This window comes from Echeneis naucrates, chromosome 24 (genome assembly GCF_900963305.1).
Source record: "Echeneis naucrates chromosome 24, fEcheNa1.1, whole genome shotgun sequence".
In the NCBI taxonomy this organism is placed as follows: Eukaryota; Metazoa; Chordata; class Actinopteri; order Carangiformes; family Echeneidae; genus Echeneis; species Echeneis naucrates.
The window spans coordinates 8,718,611-8,737,291 of NC_042534.1; the positions used below are offsets into that span (position 1 = coordinate 8,718,611).

The 18,681-nt window shown below is 41.6% G+C and overlaps 1 protein-coding gene across 3 annotated transcripts; it reads left to right on the top strand.

The window, feature by feature from the left end:
* The first annotated feature begins 163 nt into the window (after positions 1-163).
* Positions 164-16,810, top strand: flvcr2b (FLVCR choline and putative heme transporter 2b). Of its 3 annotated transcripts, none has more exons than XM_029496651.1 (10): positions 164-1,120; positions 3,773-3,914; positions 7,191-7,331; positions 8,254-8,321; positions 10,213-10,316; positions 11,007-11,117; positions 12,804-12,909; positions 13,188-13,299; positions 14,559-14,614; positions 16,409-16,810. In XM_029496651.1, exons 1-10 carry the CDS (start codon positions 545-547, stop codon positions 16,475-16,477), a joined length of 1,485 nt encoding a protein of 494 aa, XP_029352511.1. In that variant the 5' UTR covers positions 164-544; the 3' UTR covers positions 16,478-16,810. The 3 variants fall into 3 exon arrangements, with proteins under 3 accessions (XP_029352511.1, XP_029352510.1, XP_029352512.1); XM_029496650.1 differs by lacking the exon at positions 16,409-16,810 and adding an exon at positions 15,335-15,471; XM_029496652.1 differs by lacking the exons at positions 11,007-11,117; positions 16,409-16,810 and adding an exon at positions 15,335-15,471.
* The last annotated feature ends 1,871 nt before the right edge of the window (positions 16,811-18,681 follow it).

Sequence of the window (18,681 nt, forward strand, 5' to 3'; positions counted from 1 at the left end):
GATTCCTGGACGGGTTCAGGGCTGAAACTGTGCCGGATCTGATCTGTTGTTCAGGCGCTTCAGGCGCCACAACCGGCACCAAGTGAAACTCCGCCCTCGTTGTCGGAGTTCACGGACTTTGTAAGAAGACCCCAAGGCGGTTTTTCAGGTCCGGACAGGAGGTCACAGCAAACTTTTTACACGTGTTGAGATTCGCTAAACTCGACCTGACAGGATCCGACACCCCCCCCCCCCCCCCAACACACACACACACACACTAGTCTGTGACTGAATGAGGGAAAGGGATCCGGATCCAAGCGCAGATTGTTTCTGTAGACTTTAACTGGGAGGAAATGAATTAATGGATCCGCGACAGTTCAGGCTGAAACTTGGAGAGCTTGTATCGATGTCTCGTTGACTTTTGAGCTCAATGGACCGGAGGTTTGGTCTCCTTTCACAACTGTAGGCCTGTGAAGGCGTTGACTGCTCACACATGAAACGGAACCCGTCAGCTTGAGAGGAACTGGGAGGGAAACTTTGTGCTACATGAGGACTCCGCTTTAACATGAGCGACAAACACGCGATAGGTGACACCAAGCTGACCGAGGATCAGAGCAAAGCGGATCCGGAGAACCATGTCGGTCCGGACCGGCAGGCCGAGTGTCAGGGCCAGGAGGGCGGCCAGGAGGCTCCCCAGCAGCCGACCCGGCTGTACAAGAGGCGCTGGATGATCGTCCTGCTGTTCAGCTCCTACTCACTGTGCAACTCCTTCCAATGGATCCAGTACGGCATCATCAACAACATCTTCACCAAGTTCTACAGCGTGGACACCTTCGCCATAGACTGGATGTCCATGATCTACATGCTGACCTACATCCCCTTCATCTTCCCGGTGGCCTGGCTGCTGGAGAAGAAGGGGCTCCGGGTCGTCGCGCTGGTGGCCACCGCGCTCAACTGCACCGGGACGTGGATCAAGGTGGCCAGCGTCCGGCCCCACCTGTTCGCTGTCACCGTCCTGGGACAGTTCTGCTGCTCCCTGGCTCAAGTGTTCATCCTCGGGATGCCGTCCCAGATCGCGTCGGTGTGGTTCGGCACGGAGGAAGTGTCCACGGCCTGCTCCATTGGTGTCTTCGGGAATCAGGTAGGCTGAGAGTCAGAGAGGATCTTCAAGTCTGTAAGTAGGTCAGGCTAGCCTTTCACCTACTCGATCACCGATTTAAACTATAAGTTAGAGGCTCACTAATCACTTGGATATTCCCACAACTCTTTGGCAGATTTGCGTAATTACGCACGACGCTGCCTTAGTTTGCTTTCAACGTGAGAGAATGAATGAGACAAACAGAGTCATGCAGCTACAGCATCCAGAGGGAGACATGGATTTACTGTGGACAGTTTATCTGAACACATCAACTCAAAACTACACTGATACTCAATATGACAGAAATAAAGGATCAAAGTTAGTGTTAAAATAGTCATGACAGAATGAGAATGAAAAAACAAAACAAAAACAAATGAGAAAAAATAGAAGTCTGACAAGATTCAGCATGTTGAAAGTGATAACCTACAGCTGTAGACTAAACAAGTACAAATGAATGTCAGTGATACACTTGAATAATTTTGAACCTGTTAGCGCATCCAGAAAAGGCTTATACCACAGATTTTGGTTCTGGCCTCAGGGAAGACCTAAAACAGCTGGAAAATAGATAGAGCATCATTTCACAGGTCATCCACCAATTATCAAATGCTAGACATGCAGTACTGTGGGACATTAATAGTTTTCTGAATTAGCTTGTTTCATGCAATGCACTGATTCAAAGAAGCAAAATTGAGCCGACGTAACATCAACGTCAAATAAATGTCAGTGAAAATTCATCATTCAGCACAGAGCATCTAATCTAAAGCACAAAGTGGGTTTGTGGATGCCGTCTCAGCAGGGAGGCAATTTTTTTTTTTTTTCTTCCATTCAACAGTAATCAAGCCGTCCCTTACAGGGATATCACTTTATTCTCATAGCATAAGTCAGTATGGATTTGATAATATGAGAAATAATCTCATAATCAATAATCTAAGTAGCCTGAAAGACATCCAACTATAGAGTGTATTGTCTGACAGACACTATAAAGTTAAACTGAAACAACTTGAGCAAATACATTAAATGCTGGGGGATAGAATATTCATCGAAAACGATTAACCACTCAGAAGGTGAACAATTACAGGCTTTGAAACATTAACATCTTGCGGCAATAAAATCTTTGTTCACTTTTAAATAAGTTAGCTTTCACAAGAGACACATTAAAGTTCAACATAAAAATGGGTCTGTTTTAGTCCTCCAGGGTCAGTGCTGTTTGAGAGGAGATTCAGGGTCTGATAAGGTGGGAGTGGTTTGGATAGAATTGGAAGATTCCCCGTATTAACATCACATGACAGGACAGAATGTAATAAGTATGTGAACATGCGGCGTCGAGGCTAAAGCTGCCACATGCACAGAGTTTCGAATGGACTGAGGACACTGGTGAAAGTATTATTCCAGTTACTCCAGCTGTGCTCACTCTCCTGCGTCTTTGTGCAACAAGTGGTTTGCAAACAGGATAGAGAACTTCAGACACAAGCTTCAAAACCTTAAGTCCTCTCACGTTCCAGTGGCCCGCTTTAGGACAGGTAAAATGCCACAAACCAATACTTCGAAAGGACACCATGCCAATTCTGAACTCAGTGGTGAAGAATGGCCACGGTCCAAGGCTGCAAGGAATCTCGCTCCAGGCCTGGCTTCCCCACAGTGGACCCCAGGACCCATGGGAAGGGCCATCTCCATTGGTTCCCGGTTAGATGTTGAAGATTTGCAAGGTGACCATGTGGAGCTGGTCCCGAAGCCTGAGACCAAACTTTACCACCGTCGCTGGGTCATGCTGTTTCTCTTCAGCGCCGTCTCAGCCAGCAATGCATTCATGTGGCTCCAGTACGGCATTATTAGCAACATTTTCATGCGCTTTTACAACATTGGCTCTTTGCCCATCGACTGGCTGTCCATGATATATCTGCTCACTTATATCCCGCTTATCCTGCCTGTCCTTTGGCTTCTGGACAACAGGGGCATCCGGGACGTCGTCATTGTTGGTTCAGCCTTTAACTGCATTGGCGCTTGGATAAAAATTGGTAGTGCAAATCCAGATCTGTTCACAGTCACCTTTTTTGGCCAGTTTGTGTGCTCGGTGGCCACAGTGTTTGTCCTTGGTATCCCCTCTTACCTTGCATCAGTGTGGTTTGGAGAGAAAGAGGTTTCCACTGCCTGTTCCATAGGAGTTCTGGGAAACCAGGTTTGTCTGCACATCTAGTTGGTTTGCAGTTTGTTTCTGCTCCTGCAGCTGCAGCAGTGTCCTGTAGATAGCGACGAACTCTCTGACAGCTGCCTGTAGATTGTGCAGGGCTGCACTGGATGCCAGAGACAGATAGGACTTCTAGTGTCTCAGTGTGAGAGGCCTCAGCAAATTATGTTAACTCTTTGCTGAAAACTCATCATCATACTTGGTCAGTTTGATGTTGTAAATATAAAATATTACAAAAATAATAAAAATTGAGATGTGTTCCTTTAATGATCATCTTTTTTTTTTTTTTTTTTACATCCTATATTTACTTTTAAACCAGTCGCAAAGTAAAGAAAAAATCACTCTGATATACACTTTAAAATGTGTTCCAACAAGCAATCATGACATTTACGGGACGTACGCATGATCTGTTGATCTGGTACTTTTCAGTCGGTGTATGTGGGATTAAAACAGGGTTCTTTTCCCCACAGCTGGGCATTGCCATTGGCTTTCTTGTGCCTCCGGTCCTGGTGCCGAATGTTGACGACATGGACGAGTTGGCTCACCACATCAGCATTATGTTCTACATCACGGCAGGAGTGGCTACCTTACTCTTCATCCTCGTTGTCTTTGGTGAGATTAATGTAGCACATAAACCGTCAGTCCAGCCAAGTAAGAAATGCAACGTTTACTCCGTCACTTCCGACATCTTTTATCCAAATACTTATATTTTTTTGAATCAAGGAATGAACACAGAAAACCACGTAGAAAGTGGATTTATTCCATCAGAGAAAGCTAGTATTATTTTCTTTACTAAACGCTTAATTGTTTATTTTAAAAGTCCGGGTATTATTCCTTGAACATATTCATATTCCTGTTTGTTTTACCAACAATCAAGGGAAATTAGGAAATATTGCTCTTTGAGAAGCTGGTATCTGTAGATTTTTGATGGTTATGTCTGAAAAATAGCTGAAATTAATGATAAAAATTGCGGCCAATTGATTTTCCATCAATGAACTAATTTATAAGAAGCTAATAATGTCACATTTAAAGGACTGCTGGTTTCTCTGAATTTCAAGATATGTGACAAAGAAACATGTCATCTGTATGTATGATATATTTTCCGGTTGAAAAACTAAATTTTTAGATTCTTACTGGGATCATGTTCAAGTCTCATGTTGAATTATTCAGCTTAAGATATAATTGTCACTTAGAGTTTCCCCTCACTGGAGTGGTGATAAGTATCTCATATAAACTTTAGCAGATGAAACAAAAAGTCTGCATGATTCAACTTCAGATGGGTAATATTTTATGCAGTTTTGGCGTTTTTTTTTTTTTTTTACATAAAATGCTGATGAAATCAAAACAGATTTTACTGCAGCGTTAGCCAACGGTTTTTATTGAATGGATGGTGTGTAGTTGACAATCAAGGAGTCAAGTGAATGAAATAAACCCACCTCCCCACATTTTAAATTCTCTCATGATCTCACAGGCTTTTTGGTGTCTTTCTTTGGGATCTTTTTGAGACTGGCCAATGGGATTTCTCTATTCAGCGGCTCTAACTGATGATGGTTTTCATTTACTGCAGCCTTACATTCTGACAAGAAGCACCATTCAGTCTGTAAGACAAGTGCTGACCTGCTTGTTCACACCAACACAAAACCCTTCCTGAAGGGGACACAAGAAAGACGCTATTGTGGTACGAGCAATTTCACGGCAATGGGCACAAATGTACAACAAGGGCTCTCCAGCATACTGAAATCAGCACTTTAATCAACAGTAAAATCTGATGTTAGTCATACATAAGAATGAAAGCCTATGGTAATGAAATGACTTACCACTCTCTGATAGAAGGAAGTTTCATGACTTAACAAAAAGCATGTGACCTTATAGAAAATTGCTGAGTTGTAGTCAGCAAACCAAGCATTTGGACTTTCTTAATCCTTTCTGTGACCCAGCATATAGTCACGAGTGCATATTTTTAATCACACCTTCGGTACCGCACGCCTCAAAATTACATTACATTCATTTTTCTCTCTATTTGTGTCATCCAGAAAATGAGATTCATGTGCTGTGTCATTTAAAGAGTGGAGTAGATTGATAACACGAGTCATGACTCAGATCACGACAGATAGTCCACCATGTTGTAAGTGTGCGTTAGCTGGCTACTCTTGACTAGAGAAGTGGCCAGAGAAGTCACATGAATAAGCTGTTGTCCGTGTTAGGGGAGAGGTGGGGGTGGGTGGGGTGCTCGTGAGCATTGAGAAATACAAAAGATTGCTTGTGAAAGCATTCCATAGTAGTACCATGCACGAAAACGAAACTGCCCCTGTTGTATTATGAGCGTCTCATCAAGTTGTTTTAAAGTACACCTGGAAATCCAGATGTCAGCTCACTCCACCAGCTGGACAACGTGGTGCCATGTGCATTTTTGAATCACTTTTATGAGCCTGGATCATATTTTATTTCAGTGGTATCAAATCTTTTTGCTTGTGAACTGACCAGATCTACACCACATGTCTCAAAAGATCACTATTGAAAAATTTGCCAGCTTTAAAGCACATAAATAAATTAATTACATAAACAAATATTTATTTATTTTTATACAGGTGGTGATGTGATAGACTTTGACTCAGAAAGACTTTTTGTTTTTTGTACAGTTTTAAAATTTTCTTACTCTTACTCTTCTTAAATTTCTTTACTCTTTACTCTTATCCAACACTCAGCACGAAAGCAGATGAGCCTATTTTATACATCGTCCCGTCAGACTATATACATGTCTGAGGGTTCATGTCTGAGTTGAGTGCCTCTAAATCTGTGGGGGGGCCTTCCCTTCTCCGACTGTGTCATTTCAACTATTTTCAGGTAGAAAAGAGGGAAAATTATGCAGTATTTGACAAGAAAAAAAAACCCTGCTTATCATCTCACCAGCTTTTACATTCCCCCCTTCTGGTATTTTAATGTAGTTCATTTCAAATAAACAAGCTGAAAAATAGAAAATTGTCGCCCATATCGCTTAGTTTTGTAGACAAAGCTTTTGCTGTCTAAATGTTCACCTGGACGCAAACACGGTTTTGGTCAGGTGATGGATGGGGCAGAGTGAATGATGTGGCATGTGCTGCTCCTGGTTACTCCAGTGAGTTAATTCACACCAGTTGGCCACAGTAGTTTCATGATATAACACGTATACTGACACACACAGCACACCCTCACACATACATGCAAGATGCCATGTGTGAGGGCTGTCCTGCTGGCTGGGCCATCTGTAGCCCTGCAACAGGCCTGTGAGTCAGCAGGGCAGACAAAGTCCCAAGATTCAGAGATTTTCTTTAACTGTGTCCAAAGAGAGGAGGAAAAAAAGTTCACTTCTCGCCAAGAGAGCAGCTGCAAGTAAGAGCAAGTTAGTTTAGTGAGAAGTGGTGACTGTACACAAACCCCCAGGTCAGCTTGACTAGGGGGGAGAGAAAGGCTGGCTTGGCTCCAGAAGCCACAAAGACAGACATCTGTGTTTCTCCATGAGGCCTGAGGTCATGTGCCCTGACCCTGGAGAGAGCACGACTGAAACAGGTCACAGCACAGTTATCACCCCAAAAGGTGACGGTGACCGGCCGCCTTCCCTCAGTCAGTGCAGGACAGAGCAGCCCTCACGCTGTGCTGTGGCGAGTGTCCGACTGCCCCAGATGAAATGCTCGCAGCTGTACAGATTCACACAGCATACAAATAGCAGTTGGTTTTATCGTTTTAGCCTCTTAAATCCCAGTATTTCCCTTCAGTGTTCCCATTTTCGAAACGTCAAATGATATTTCCTTCACTAGAACAGGGGCATTCCCTCACGGCTGGATTGGTTTGCTGGTTCGCTGTCGCTGTCATATTTGTGCTGAACACTGCTGTTATCTCCACACTTATCAGTCTTTCAGGAGCGTCCTAAACTTCCTCCGACTCAGGCCCAGGCCACAGCTCGTAGCATTCTCCCAGAGCAGTACTCCTACACAGCCTCCATCGCCAGGCTGCTCCGTAACAGGCCCTTCATCCTCCTCATCATCACCTACGGTTGGTCATAATCACACCCCACATTTACATCTGTTTGTATTTATATCGTCAGTGTCTCTAACACATGCCTCCACTGGGTAATATCAGGATTCATATATGTTAACCACCAAGATATCCTCAGCACTAACACTCTAAAAAATGTTTTATTTTTCCAAGACAGAAGTCATCCTATTCTATCTTTCATGTCATAAAAGTGAACTGCATACAAGTCATGAATTATTCAAATGATTGCGAGTCCAAAGTGTTTGGGTCCAAAGTTTGTTTATGGTCTGACAATATTTAACACGTGTTTTGAGCGATGTCCCCCGAGGTAAAACATTTCATGAAGTGAAAGTAGTCTCTCTGCAGTCTTTCTGTCCGCACAGCTGTGAACAGACTTTAACCTCCTCTGAACTTTCATGTGACTATTAATAGTGGGTATGCTTTTGTCTCGCTGCACTTCGGTCTTGCTGCATATAACGCGGTCTTACAGGTCACCGGTTTCAAATTTTGGTGCTGCTTGTCAGCATCTGTCCTTCAGGCCGCAGCTCCACGTGTCTCCTTCACCGTGACTGCTGTTCCCCACTGTCCGCTTCCATTCGAGAAACAGACTCCAGTAATACAAGCCGACAGTATGGCCATAAAGAGGGTTTCGGGAAGGTTATATCTAATCTGATGTCATGACTTTATCTAAAACTGTTGTCCAAGAAAAAAAAAAAAAAAAAATTGGGGTGAAGGTTTTTCAGGACAGCTGTGTGTTTTGCAAACCTGTCAGAAGTGAGACTAATGCCCCTTCCTGTATTAATGTTAAAACATTTCATTATTCAGTTAACGACGTTAATTCAGTGGTCACTCAACATTGTGAAAAAGTTTCCGATAGAATATTTTTGCTCTGTACTTCATGCTGTGCAGACTATCTTTAAAAAGCTTTTCTGTCCAACAGGTCTGAATGTAGGTTGTTTCTACGCCGTTGGCACGCTACTGAACCGCATGATCATCATACATTACCCTGTAAGTGTTACTCCAGTGTGTCCTTTGTATACATTGCAGCTAAAATCATTTAAATAGATTTTTTTCCTCATTAAAAAACACATAGCACCCCATCTAGATAGAAAAACAGAAATTTAGCCATTTTTGCTAATTTATTAAAGAAGAAAAACTGAAATGTCACATTGCCATAAATATTCAGACCCTTTGCTGTGACACTCAGCTGCTCGCCATTTCTTCTGATCCTCCTTGAGGTTCTACACCTTTATTAGAGGTCAGCTGTGTTTAGTTAAATTGACTGGACTGGATTAGGAAAGGCACACACCTGTCTATATAAGACCTTCCAGCTCTTACTGCATGTCGAAGAAAATGAGAATCAAGAGGTTGAAGGAGCCGCCCGAAGAGTTCAAAGACAGAGCTGTAGCAGAAGGCAGAGATCTGGCCAAGGTTACAAGAGAATTTCTGCTGCACTTAAAGTTCCAAAGAGCACAGTGGCCTCCATAATCCTTAAATGGAAGACGTTTGGGACGACCAGAACTCTTTCTAGAGCCGGCTGTCTGGCCAAACTGAGCAATCAGGAGAGAGGAGCCTTGGTGAGAAGGTAAAGAACCCACTGAACCTCACTGCAGCCCTCCACCAATCCGGGCTTTATGGCAGAATGGCCCGAAGGAAGCTTCTCCTCACTGCAAGGCACATGAAAGCTCACAGAGAGTTGGCCAAAAACTCCCAGACTATGAGAAATAAGAGTCTCCGGTCTGATGAGACCAAGATTGAACTTTTTGGCCTTAACTCTAAGCGGGCGCTGGTTTCACCCCAATACAGCATGGTGGTGGCAGCATCATGCTGTGGCGGTGTTTTTCAGCTGCAGGCCGACTGGTTGCTATTGAAGGAAAGATGAATGCAGCCAAGTACAGAGATACTCAGGACCTCAGACTGGGCCGAAGGTTCGCCTGAGCACACAGCTAAAATAACTTTGTGTCTGCTCTTGAATGGCCCAGCCAGAGCCCTGACTGCAACACAACTGAGCATCTCTGGAGGGACCTGAAAATGGCTGTCCACCAACATTCACCATGCAGCCGGAGAGGATACGCAAGAAGAACGGCCGGGGATCCCCAAATCCAGGTGTGAAAAACGTGTTGCATCATTCCCACGAAGACTCATGGCTGTTTTAGCTCAAAGGGGTGCTTCTACTGAGCAAAGGCTCTGAAAACTTATGGCCATGTGACATTTCAGGTTTTGTTCTTTTAATAAATTAGTAAAAATGTATAAAATTCAGTTTTTCTGTCTAAATGCTGTGTGCTGTGTACATTAATGAGGAAAAAAAATCTACTTAAGTGATTTTAGCAAATGGCTGCAATGTAACAATTTAAGGGGGTCTGAATACTTCTGTACCCACTGTATAATGCCATTTTATTCAGAGTGCAATATGTATAATCATAATCCTGTAATGGCAGCTCCAACCTAAAAATTGAATATCCGGAAATGATATAAACGGTTGTGTTAACAGATAAATCAGTAAACCCAGTTTTCCTTGACTCAAATTTTCTGTATTGTTTTATTTATTTTAACTGGTGATTTTCATATTAAGTCACATTGAAACTGTGGATCAACACAGCTAAATGCTGGCTGCTGAGATATGTATAATTTAGTGGATTTTACCCCTCTCTCTCTCTCTCTCTCTCTCTCTCTCTCTCTCTCTCTCTCTCTCTCTCGCTCTCTCTCTCTCTCTCTCTCTCTCTCTCTTAAGCTTTGAATGTAATTTTGCTGGCCATTAACAGGAAATGGGGAGAAACGATGCAACTGACGGATGTCGAAACTCAACTTCACACCTCACCTGTGTGAATAAGTGCCTGCTTTATCTGAAACTGTTTGGCCTTTCTTTGGTATATTTGTTCACAAGCTCACTCACTTTCAGGGAGAAGAGGTGACTGCTGGGAGGATCGGCCTTACGATAGTCGTTGCAGGGATGGTCGGCTCCCTGATCTGTGGTGTTTGGTTGGACAGAACGAAAACATACAAGTAAGGCGTCCTGAGTGTTGGGGGTGAAAACAAGTGCAGAGAGGGAGAAAGCATTGGATATTTCTCTTTCACTTCTTTACTTGTATGTATCCATCATGAAGCAGCTACACAAGCACTTTTCTGCCCTTTTTTTTTTTTAATACTATCATATCACTTCTCATCTCACTGCAGTTTGTCTTGTCTGTTGGGGGGTCTGTCACTGCTTATCCAGGTGCAGCTTGCTGCTCTAACAGTGACCCCTTTGCCTCATGGGCCCTCTGGCTGTGTGATGACAGCCGTGTCCCCCCCTATAGGGGGGCTTTAGTAAACACCCCCCCCCCCACCTGTCTTATTCACAAGACTTTTGTCTGTTTGGGATCAATAAAGTAAATCTATCAAAATGTTAGACTGCAGTTTCAGCTGTCTTATGGTCCCTGTGGCCACAGCCAGCATTCTTTAAATCCATATTTACTAACTGTTTCTCTTGTTCAGTCGTTCTGTTGGCATTGGCTGTGTTTCTTGGCGTGTTACTGCCACCTGTTGATCGTTGGCAAAGTATGAGACCATTTTCTGACTTCCACAGGGGACCTTTTTAAATTTGACGCCATCTGTAATGTTAAGTCGAACTGAACGTGCTTTTAAAACAGCCCAGGATCTGCCTGGTAATAATTCTGATGGTGCTCGGTGTTGTGCATGTTACGTGTTCTTCAGGCAGACTACCCTCGCAGTCTACTTCATGTCTCTGGTGGGGATGATCGTCTATGCTGCTACACTCAGTTTGGGACACCTCTGGGTGGTCTTCATCACTGCTGGAGCTCTTGGGTATGCCGTGATTTATTGCTTCTTCTTTTTTTTTTTTTTTTTTATATATGTTTATTTTTAATGCTTCATTAAAGGGACAGAAAATCAGCTGATAGACGAAGAGAATATGATTTATTTATTTACACAGAACATGAATGAGCAGGATGAATTAGGCTTAGTCCAGATAACATTTTACAATCGAACTCATTGCAGATTTCTTACGCAGAGGATATCTCCCCTACACTCCAAGTCTTGGAAGTTCAGTGAATTATTTCTTCATTCTGTGAAACGTAATATGTTAAGTTCTCACAGTGCAATAGTTGTGTTGACGTTTGCAACAATAATTTACAACGTGTTTATTTAGTTGTCAACTTTGGCCCGATAAGCAGTCGCATACAAAGGTAAAGCCTTTGCCTTCGTACGCACTGACCTGGTTTTCCAATGAAATGTAAGCTCATGGGGAGACAACCCCAAAAACACAGGGCCCATGGGTGTGTGGAATCCACTTCGGCTGTTTATTTAATTCAATATATTATTTAAATGGATACCCAAAAATCTGTCGTCACAGCTTTCCAGGCAGTTTGGGATATATATACTGTATGTTCAAGACAAAAGATGGTTTTCAGATTATGCATCACAGTGATGATGTGATGGTATTGCAAATGAATATAAAAGGTTGTATAGCCATTATAAACTGGAAAAATGAGTCTGTGGAGGGACATGATCTATAAGGCTAATACCAATGGCCTTTCCTCTTTTCAGTTTAAAACCAGCTTTAGCCAATAATACTTTCATATGCAGTTTGAACCTTTTTGTGGCTGTGGTGAAATCATAACACCTCCTCAGTAGCACAGATTGGTCTCCCAGATTGGGCTCGCCCTTTCTGGGAAGGCGCACCTATGTAATATGCCGTACATGCTCACATGCATGCCAGACAGTGTTCAAGATCCATGTGACTCAGTCTAATGGAGACCAAATGAGCTCACAATAGCTTCACATTCCTGCTGACGTTCCCAGTATTCACTTGATAATCCTGCTTTAGTTTTATTTTTCTTTTTATCCTATGTTTTCTCCTCTTTTTAGTATCCAAGAGCTTCTGTTCTGAGAATTAATATAATACCTGTACTCCTCTTGCATCATGTTCCCGTTATTGAAGGGCAGAAGAGGCCAACTTAAATGTCAAAGAAAGGTGCCTGGAAATACAGTATGCATTGTTTCAGGATGATATATTGGTGAGAACCCTGTGAATAAGTTTCACTTATTGTCACTTCAGTGGAAAGACAATTAACTGATGTCACCCAACGACTTTCAAATCCTGTTGTTCCTGTGTGGTAATGACTACGGTTGTTCACTATTAAAGCAAAAAGCAAAGCAAATGCTATTTATGACAGCATTTGCTTTAAATTCCTGAGAAGGTGGCTAAATTCAGTTCATACAAAGGCCTTATTTCGTTCTGAATTATTAAGATGAGCATGAGGGGGGAAAAATAACACATTGAATTGCTTGTGTCCTATAAGGTGAAATATAGAGGGATATTGAAGCTAAGGTAAAATAGGAACCCGATATTTTTTTGGTAAAACAGAACAAGGAGCAGTTGGTGCTGTGCTGGAAAGTATTAGAGTTAAAACCAGGAACATTTCATTAGGTAGATTTTTCTGGTTTTCTGTAGCTAATTATATTCTGATATTTGTGTGTCTGTGTCTCCAGGTTCTTCATGACAGGCTATCTGCCGCTGGGCTTTGAGTTTGCAGTTGAACTGACATACCCAGAGTCAGAAGGAACCTCCTCCGGACTCCTCAACTGTTCAGCACAAGTATGGTTATGACTCAAGGGGTCATTCTCAACAAAGTAGTGCAAGAAAACACAGAACAGTACAGTTTGCCAGGAAACTTCCCAAATCTTTAACATGCACATGCTGCAATTTGCATGACACTGAACAACCATAATATATTCAGCCCATGCATAGGAATGTGACAGTTTTGCAAGCCAAATCTACAGCAAGCAGCACCGAAAAGTACCTTTGTTACCCATGTTTTGCACTGAGTGGCATTTTAATACTGCAGGCCTCGCTCACATGTTCCGCATTCACAGGTGTTTGGCATTATATTCACCATCTGCCAGGGGAAGATTATTGACAGATTTGGCACGCTGGCAGGAAACATCTTCCTCTGTGTCTTTCTCCTAATCGGCACAATAATGACAGGTAAGACCTCTAACTGAAACGTATGCTGCGTAGAGTCATATCCAGCTACTGATCTCATCTTGCTCAGCAGTGTGTAAGAAATGTCTTTGTTTATGACTGTTTCTGTTATGAGTTTATCGGTGCTCCTGTGGGAAATTTTGAATTCCAGGAATGGAGGTCAAATTTATTGTGTATGACTGTTTCAGGCTTGCCAGATGTGTTTTTTTTATTGTACAATATGGTTAACAAAGTTTGTCACAGACCGCAGCATTCAAGAAAGCATTCGACCTTTGGGGAAGCTCATGGTTTAGAGTTGTTCAAATTTCTCTGCTTTCCTTGAATATATTAGGTGAAAACCCAAACTTATGTTTCAAACTCTCCTCTGGGAAAAGACAGTCTGTCATCATCCTTCAGAAAGTTTTTCATTAAAAGAAAAAAAAAAAAAAGCTCCAAGCTGAAATCTCTAAACAATTTCTTGTCCATTGAGTGAGTGGAAACCTTTCCATTTCCTAGAGCACAATCATAAGACAGCTACTCTGACAAATACAGTGGCACTTCCTTGTCATGGATTACAGAGGAGCTGTCATGCCTCAGTTGACATCTCTTTCAATAAGCTGCCATTTAGGTGTTTGCGAATGGCCCATTGAGGGCTTTATGAGCAATGTATAACTTGCATTAGCCACTGAAGCACTAAACTTTGTGCCCACAAGAAAAAGACTCTTTAATGAGACTTTTGTGCTCACAAAGGTCAGCAGACTGACTCACTGTCTTTTGTTGCTGACTCAGCACTTGGACACGTCTTGCTGTGGTTGTCCTGCCAGGCTAAAACAAACTCACAGTATTATCTCTCTTTCTAACACCTTTAGTTGCAAAGGTTAGATTTCTTGCAAAACATTCTCCTGAAGAGGAACTCAAGGTTAATTATTAAATTGCAATCAAGCTGGTTTGTCACAGCGCTAATTCTGAAGATAAGTGAAGATGTAAGACTTGAGTTAGGCATCCTGTTATTAACCTTCAGATTTGCATTTGAGCGCTGACTGTCTTGGGAAATGCTTTAGAAACTGTCTTATTCTTTGTCAGGGTCGTGGTTTAATGTGTCTGTACAGGAGCCATGTACTCAACAATCACCATTATTACACTGAGATTTTCAACCTTTCTTTTTAATTTCCATGCTGTTATGCATATTAAACTGGACCAGAAGTCATATTTTTACTGTTTCTTCCTCTGTAATAGAAAAGTTGCATTTCCTTATGCTGCCCTGTCTCTAAATCCTTCCTCAGGTTTAATCAAGTCTGATCTGCGGAGACAAAAAGCCAACCTGTCGGCCAAAACAACTGTAAGTGTTGAAAGAGTGGTGTGCTTTGCGTTTTAATTTGGGACAGTAGAAGAACAGAACATTAATGATGGCGACTACCACGTCGCCATCATTAATGTTTTGCTGTGCTTTATATAAAAGACAAGTGAAAGTCTGTGTGCTTCTCATAACGTGTGTTGTTTCAGAAATAACCTGCTATTTTTTTTTTTTTTTTGCTGTCGCCTGATAATTTCCATAAAAATTCTGGAGTATTTGGCATGATACTGCTACACTGTCTCTTACTCAGGTGTCTGCATGTTGCTTACAAGGTGTTCATCTGCTTTCATAGTAAATCTGTTCCACACTTATCTGCTTTAAGTAATTAACGATAAAATACGCAAATAAGAAATGTATTTACAAATTTTATTTTTTATTTTTTTAGAGCTCATTAAATTTGCCTTCCAGCGTTACTTTAAATTAATAGTTTGAAAGAGAACTAATAATGCACTGAATGTGACACAAAAGCATCTGCTGCCTCGTGGGGGTGGAGGGGGCGACAGGACTGTGGACAAAATCCGAGGAGTTGTTTGTGATGTGTGGGTGAGTCTCCGAGCGAGTGATGAACGCTGACCAACACAAGTGGAAACTCGTTCAATTGGGGGAAATAAAAGAAAGATGAGTTTTTGCCAAGCTTCATCCTCGGCTGGAGACTCACACCTCCATAAACACTGAATGAGAAGTGATCAGTAGCTGTTGTTTTAGGCGGAGGGGCAGAGGTCGGGACAAGACTACGGAACCACGTCACTAATGTCCACGCCGCAGAGCCCTGCTTCTCAAGCCTGATCAATAAACCTTTCTGCTTCCACAAAAAAAAAAAAAAATCTCAAATCTTAGCTCAACACACAGTTGCACAAAGGTAGGGGCACTGCAGTCAGCACACACTGTCAGTCATCACCCACAGGGCTGCACACCTTTTCACCCTTCACTCTTTCACCTGCCTGTCTCTCTCTTCTGATCACACTGAATATTATTCATGCAATCATTAACCGCACATACGTATAAACCCACACTACGTATGACTCCTGTTTCAATTTGTGATTTTCTCTGATAACTGTAATAGCAGTTTGATCTTGGTTTACCTCAGTTCAGGCAATTATTAAACTCATCTCAACTTTGCACGATATGACAATAACAACGTAATGATAAAAACAAAGCGTCAGCATTGTGTGGGAGTTTCCCAGAGAGTTGTGACTCTGAATAGATGACTGATTTTCACTCCTACTTTAAATGTAAAACATACATAGAACTTCAGACAGTTTTTTTTTTTTCCTTTGAAAGCTTTGTATATTAAACTGTATGTCTGTTAATCTATTTTTCAACTCCATTGTTTCTCCTTTTTTATGCTACTTTTCCATCACTTGCAAGAGGAAAATTTAAGTTTAAACTTCACGGCATCAATCTGGCAGTTATACTTTTCCAGATCAAACAATACTTATGAAGTAGTGAACAGATAAATAAAACAATACTGTTAAGCATGAAATCAGCGGTTTCCACTTTAAATGCCTTGCGACCCCTTTGTTAAAACTGGATGGTTTGCAGATCTGCCAAAGTTAAATAATTTAACTATTCACAGTTTAAGGATATAAACTTAAAAGTAAATGAATAGCATAAAGTATCAAATACAGGTACGATAATATGGACAGTTATTTACCCCTGACTGTTTTTGCTCTTTAGGATGAAACCAAACCAGTCAAACTAAAATCTAAAGAGACCAAAAGAAATTGCTACATTGATACCATGAAATGGTTCAATTAACAAGCCTCTTCTGATTGATAGGAGGATCCCTCTGACTGCCACGATTGGAGCCCAGCTGCACCCTCTGTCATCAAAGAAACCCATTTTTAGACACACACACACTTAAAAGCCTAGAAAGTGACAACAATCTGCTTCCTGACATAGTGTAATATACTAAGAACAACACAATCTTTAGATCCAATTACTTTTTAGGAAGAGGTAGAGGTAATGTGTTATTTATTTAAAAATAAAAATGCTGAATTATACATTTTAATAAGTTGACCATGTATATATATTATACACATTTTTATGAATGATTTTTGTAGAAAATCTTTTGAATAAAAAGGCTTTCTAATCCATGGCAGCCTACAATAAGGGACACAATAATGGCGTGACATGTTGTGTAATTATTTAACAGTATTAAAGGTTACTTATTTAACAGAAATAAAACAGTTTCATGAAGTTTATTCTCTTCATTTTGTGCCATTTTATTTTTCATCTTGTAAAACCCAGGCCCACCACACTGGAGTCAGGGACACCGATGTACACTGTGTGTGACATAGACAATTGTTTGTTATCCACAGTTTTTATTCTGTCATAACAATACTCATTGATTACAGTGTCATACGTGCTGGAAGATGATGGCGTTGTCTTTCTGCACAACAGATGTTATCTCACTCCAGCAACCGCAGCATTAGCTCAGAACATGGAGTCACATTATGGTTTTCTAGAAGCTGCATCTTGTTGCGTGATGAATAGCTTATGGTTCAGCCAAATGAGATAATGCTGAATCAAGACAAAAAGATAAGTGCTACAATAATGGATTCAGAGTACAAAGGCACAATGTTTTGCCTCCTCCCTTTATCATCTGATACAGTAGTTCTTTGAATGTCAGCACCAGACGGGGGTGAAGGGCGAAAAAGTGAATCATACCCGAGTCTGCAGTGATGCGTAATATCCGTCCCATGATTTCTCAATTGTGTGTATATGTTTTTGTCACAGGGTGGCAGCATTGTCACATACAAAGCACCAAGTCATCCAGTGAACGAGAGAGCCCATCAGGCTTCATGTGAGGGGCGAAATAAAAAAAACAAAAGCCAGTGCTTTCAGTATCCTATTAAATAGTATTTTGCTCAGATAGAACGTGTGAAAAGAACCCAAAAAGAGCCTGAAAATAAAAAAAGTGTGGTGTGTTCCGGTTTGAATAAATGACTGCATTAAACTTGACATTGGCATAAAGAGATAAAGTTGCCTCGGAACAGCTCTCTTATGAGATCATCCTGACTTTAGGCCAGGACTCAAAGAGCAGCTCCCATTTGACTGATTCTCTGATGATCTCATTGTTCTCTAGTTAGCTAATGACTGATCCTTGGCATAGATTGACCGTTAAAGTTTCTATCATGAGTTTTTCCTGGTGCTACAGGTTTGTCAGCACATAGACCTGTGGAAATAGTGCTCAGTAGTACTGTTTCAGTGTCCATGAATGCAAAATTCATCGCTTCAGTTTAGCAAATTACTTTCACATCTGCTGTACAGTCACCCAAACATCGCATCAAACATCACTTTTATTATTCAACACTTTTGAGGAAGAGGAAAAATAAGGAAAAATGCAAAGTGACTTTTCTTTTCTGAGAAGCGGACATCGTACGTCACTTGTTGTGTCAACACTATTTTTACCGTATGCCACACAGCAGCGTTTTCTTCTTTTTATGAGCTTTATTAATGTGGAATATATGAACTGGAGACAGGAAGGTCACAAAAGGACGAGGACGAGCAGGGTGTGACCTCGGGCTTGCTGAGGAAACTCCTGACAGTTTGCCCACCCACATGTAGAGAAGGATGTTTGAATAAGGCCTCTTGTATGCATGTGGCATTTCAGGGCTGCTTGGAAGAACTTACTGTACATGTGAAGGTTAAGTCACTCCGCTCATACCACGCAACTTGGCTTGACTGTGGTCATTTTGTCACTTACTTCGCTTGTTTGCTCACTTTTACTTTTCTGCTGGTACAAAGCTATGGAGGAGGTTGGAAGGAGAGTTAAACATTTTTCCCTGTAATGTTTATGAATGGGCACATAGAGAAAGCACATATTTATCTGTTTCATTTTTTTTTATATGTATATGCAAAGTCTATTTTCACTTTCATATGTTTTTGCAGTAACTGTCAAATATTACCTCGAAAACTAAAGTGTTTGTGTTTGTTTGTTCTCATTCCAGAAGGAGTCCATGCAAATGCGAATGGCTGAGCTGAGTCTCTTTTCCCCTGCAGGTGTGTATGTGTCCTCCAAATCCAGCTGGGTATAGAGACTGATGTGG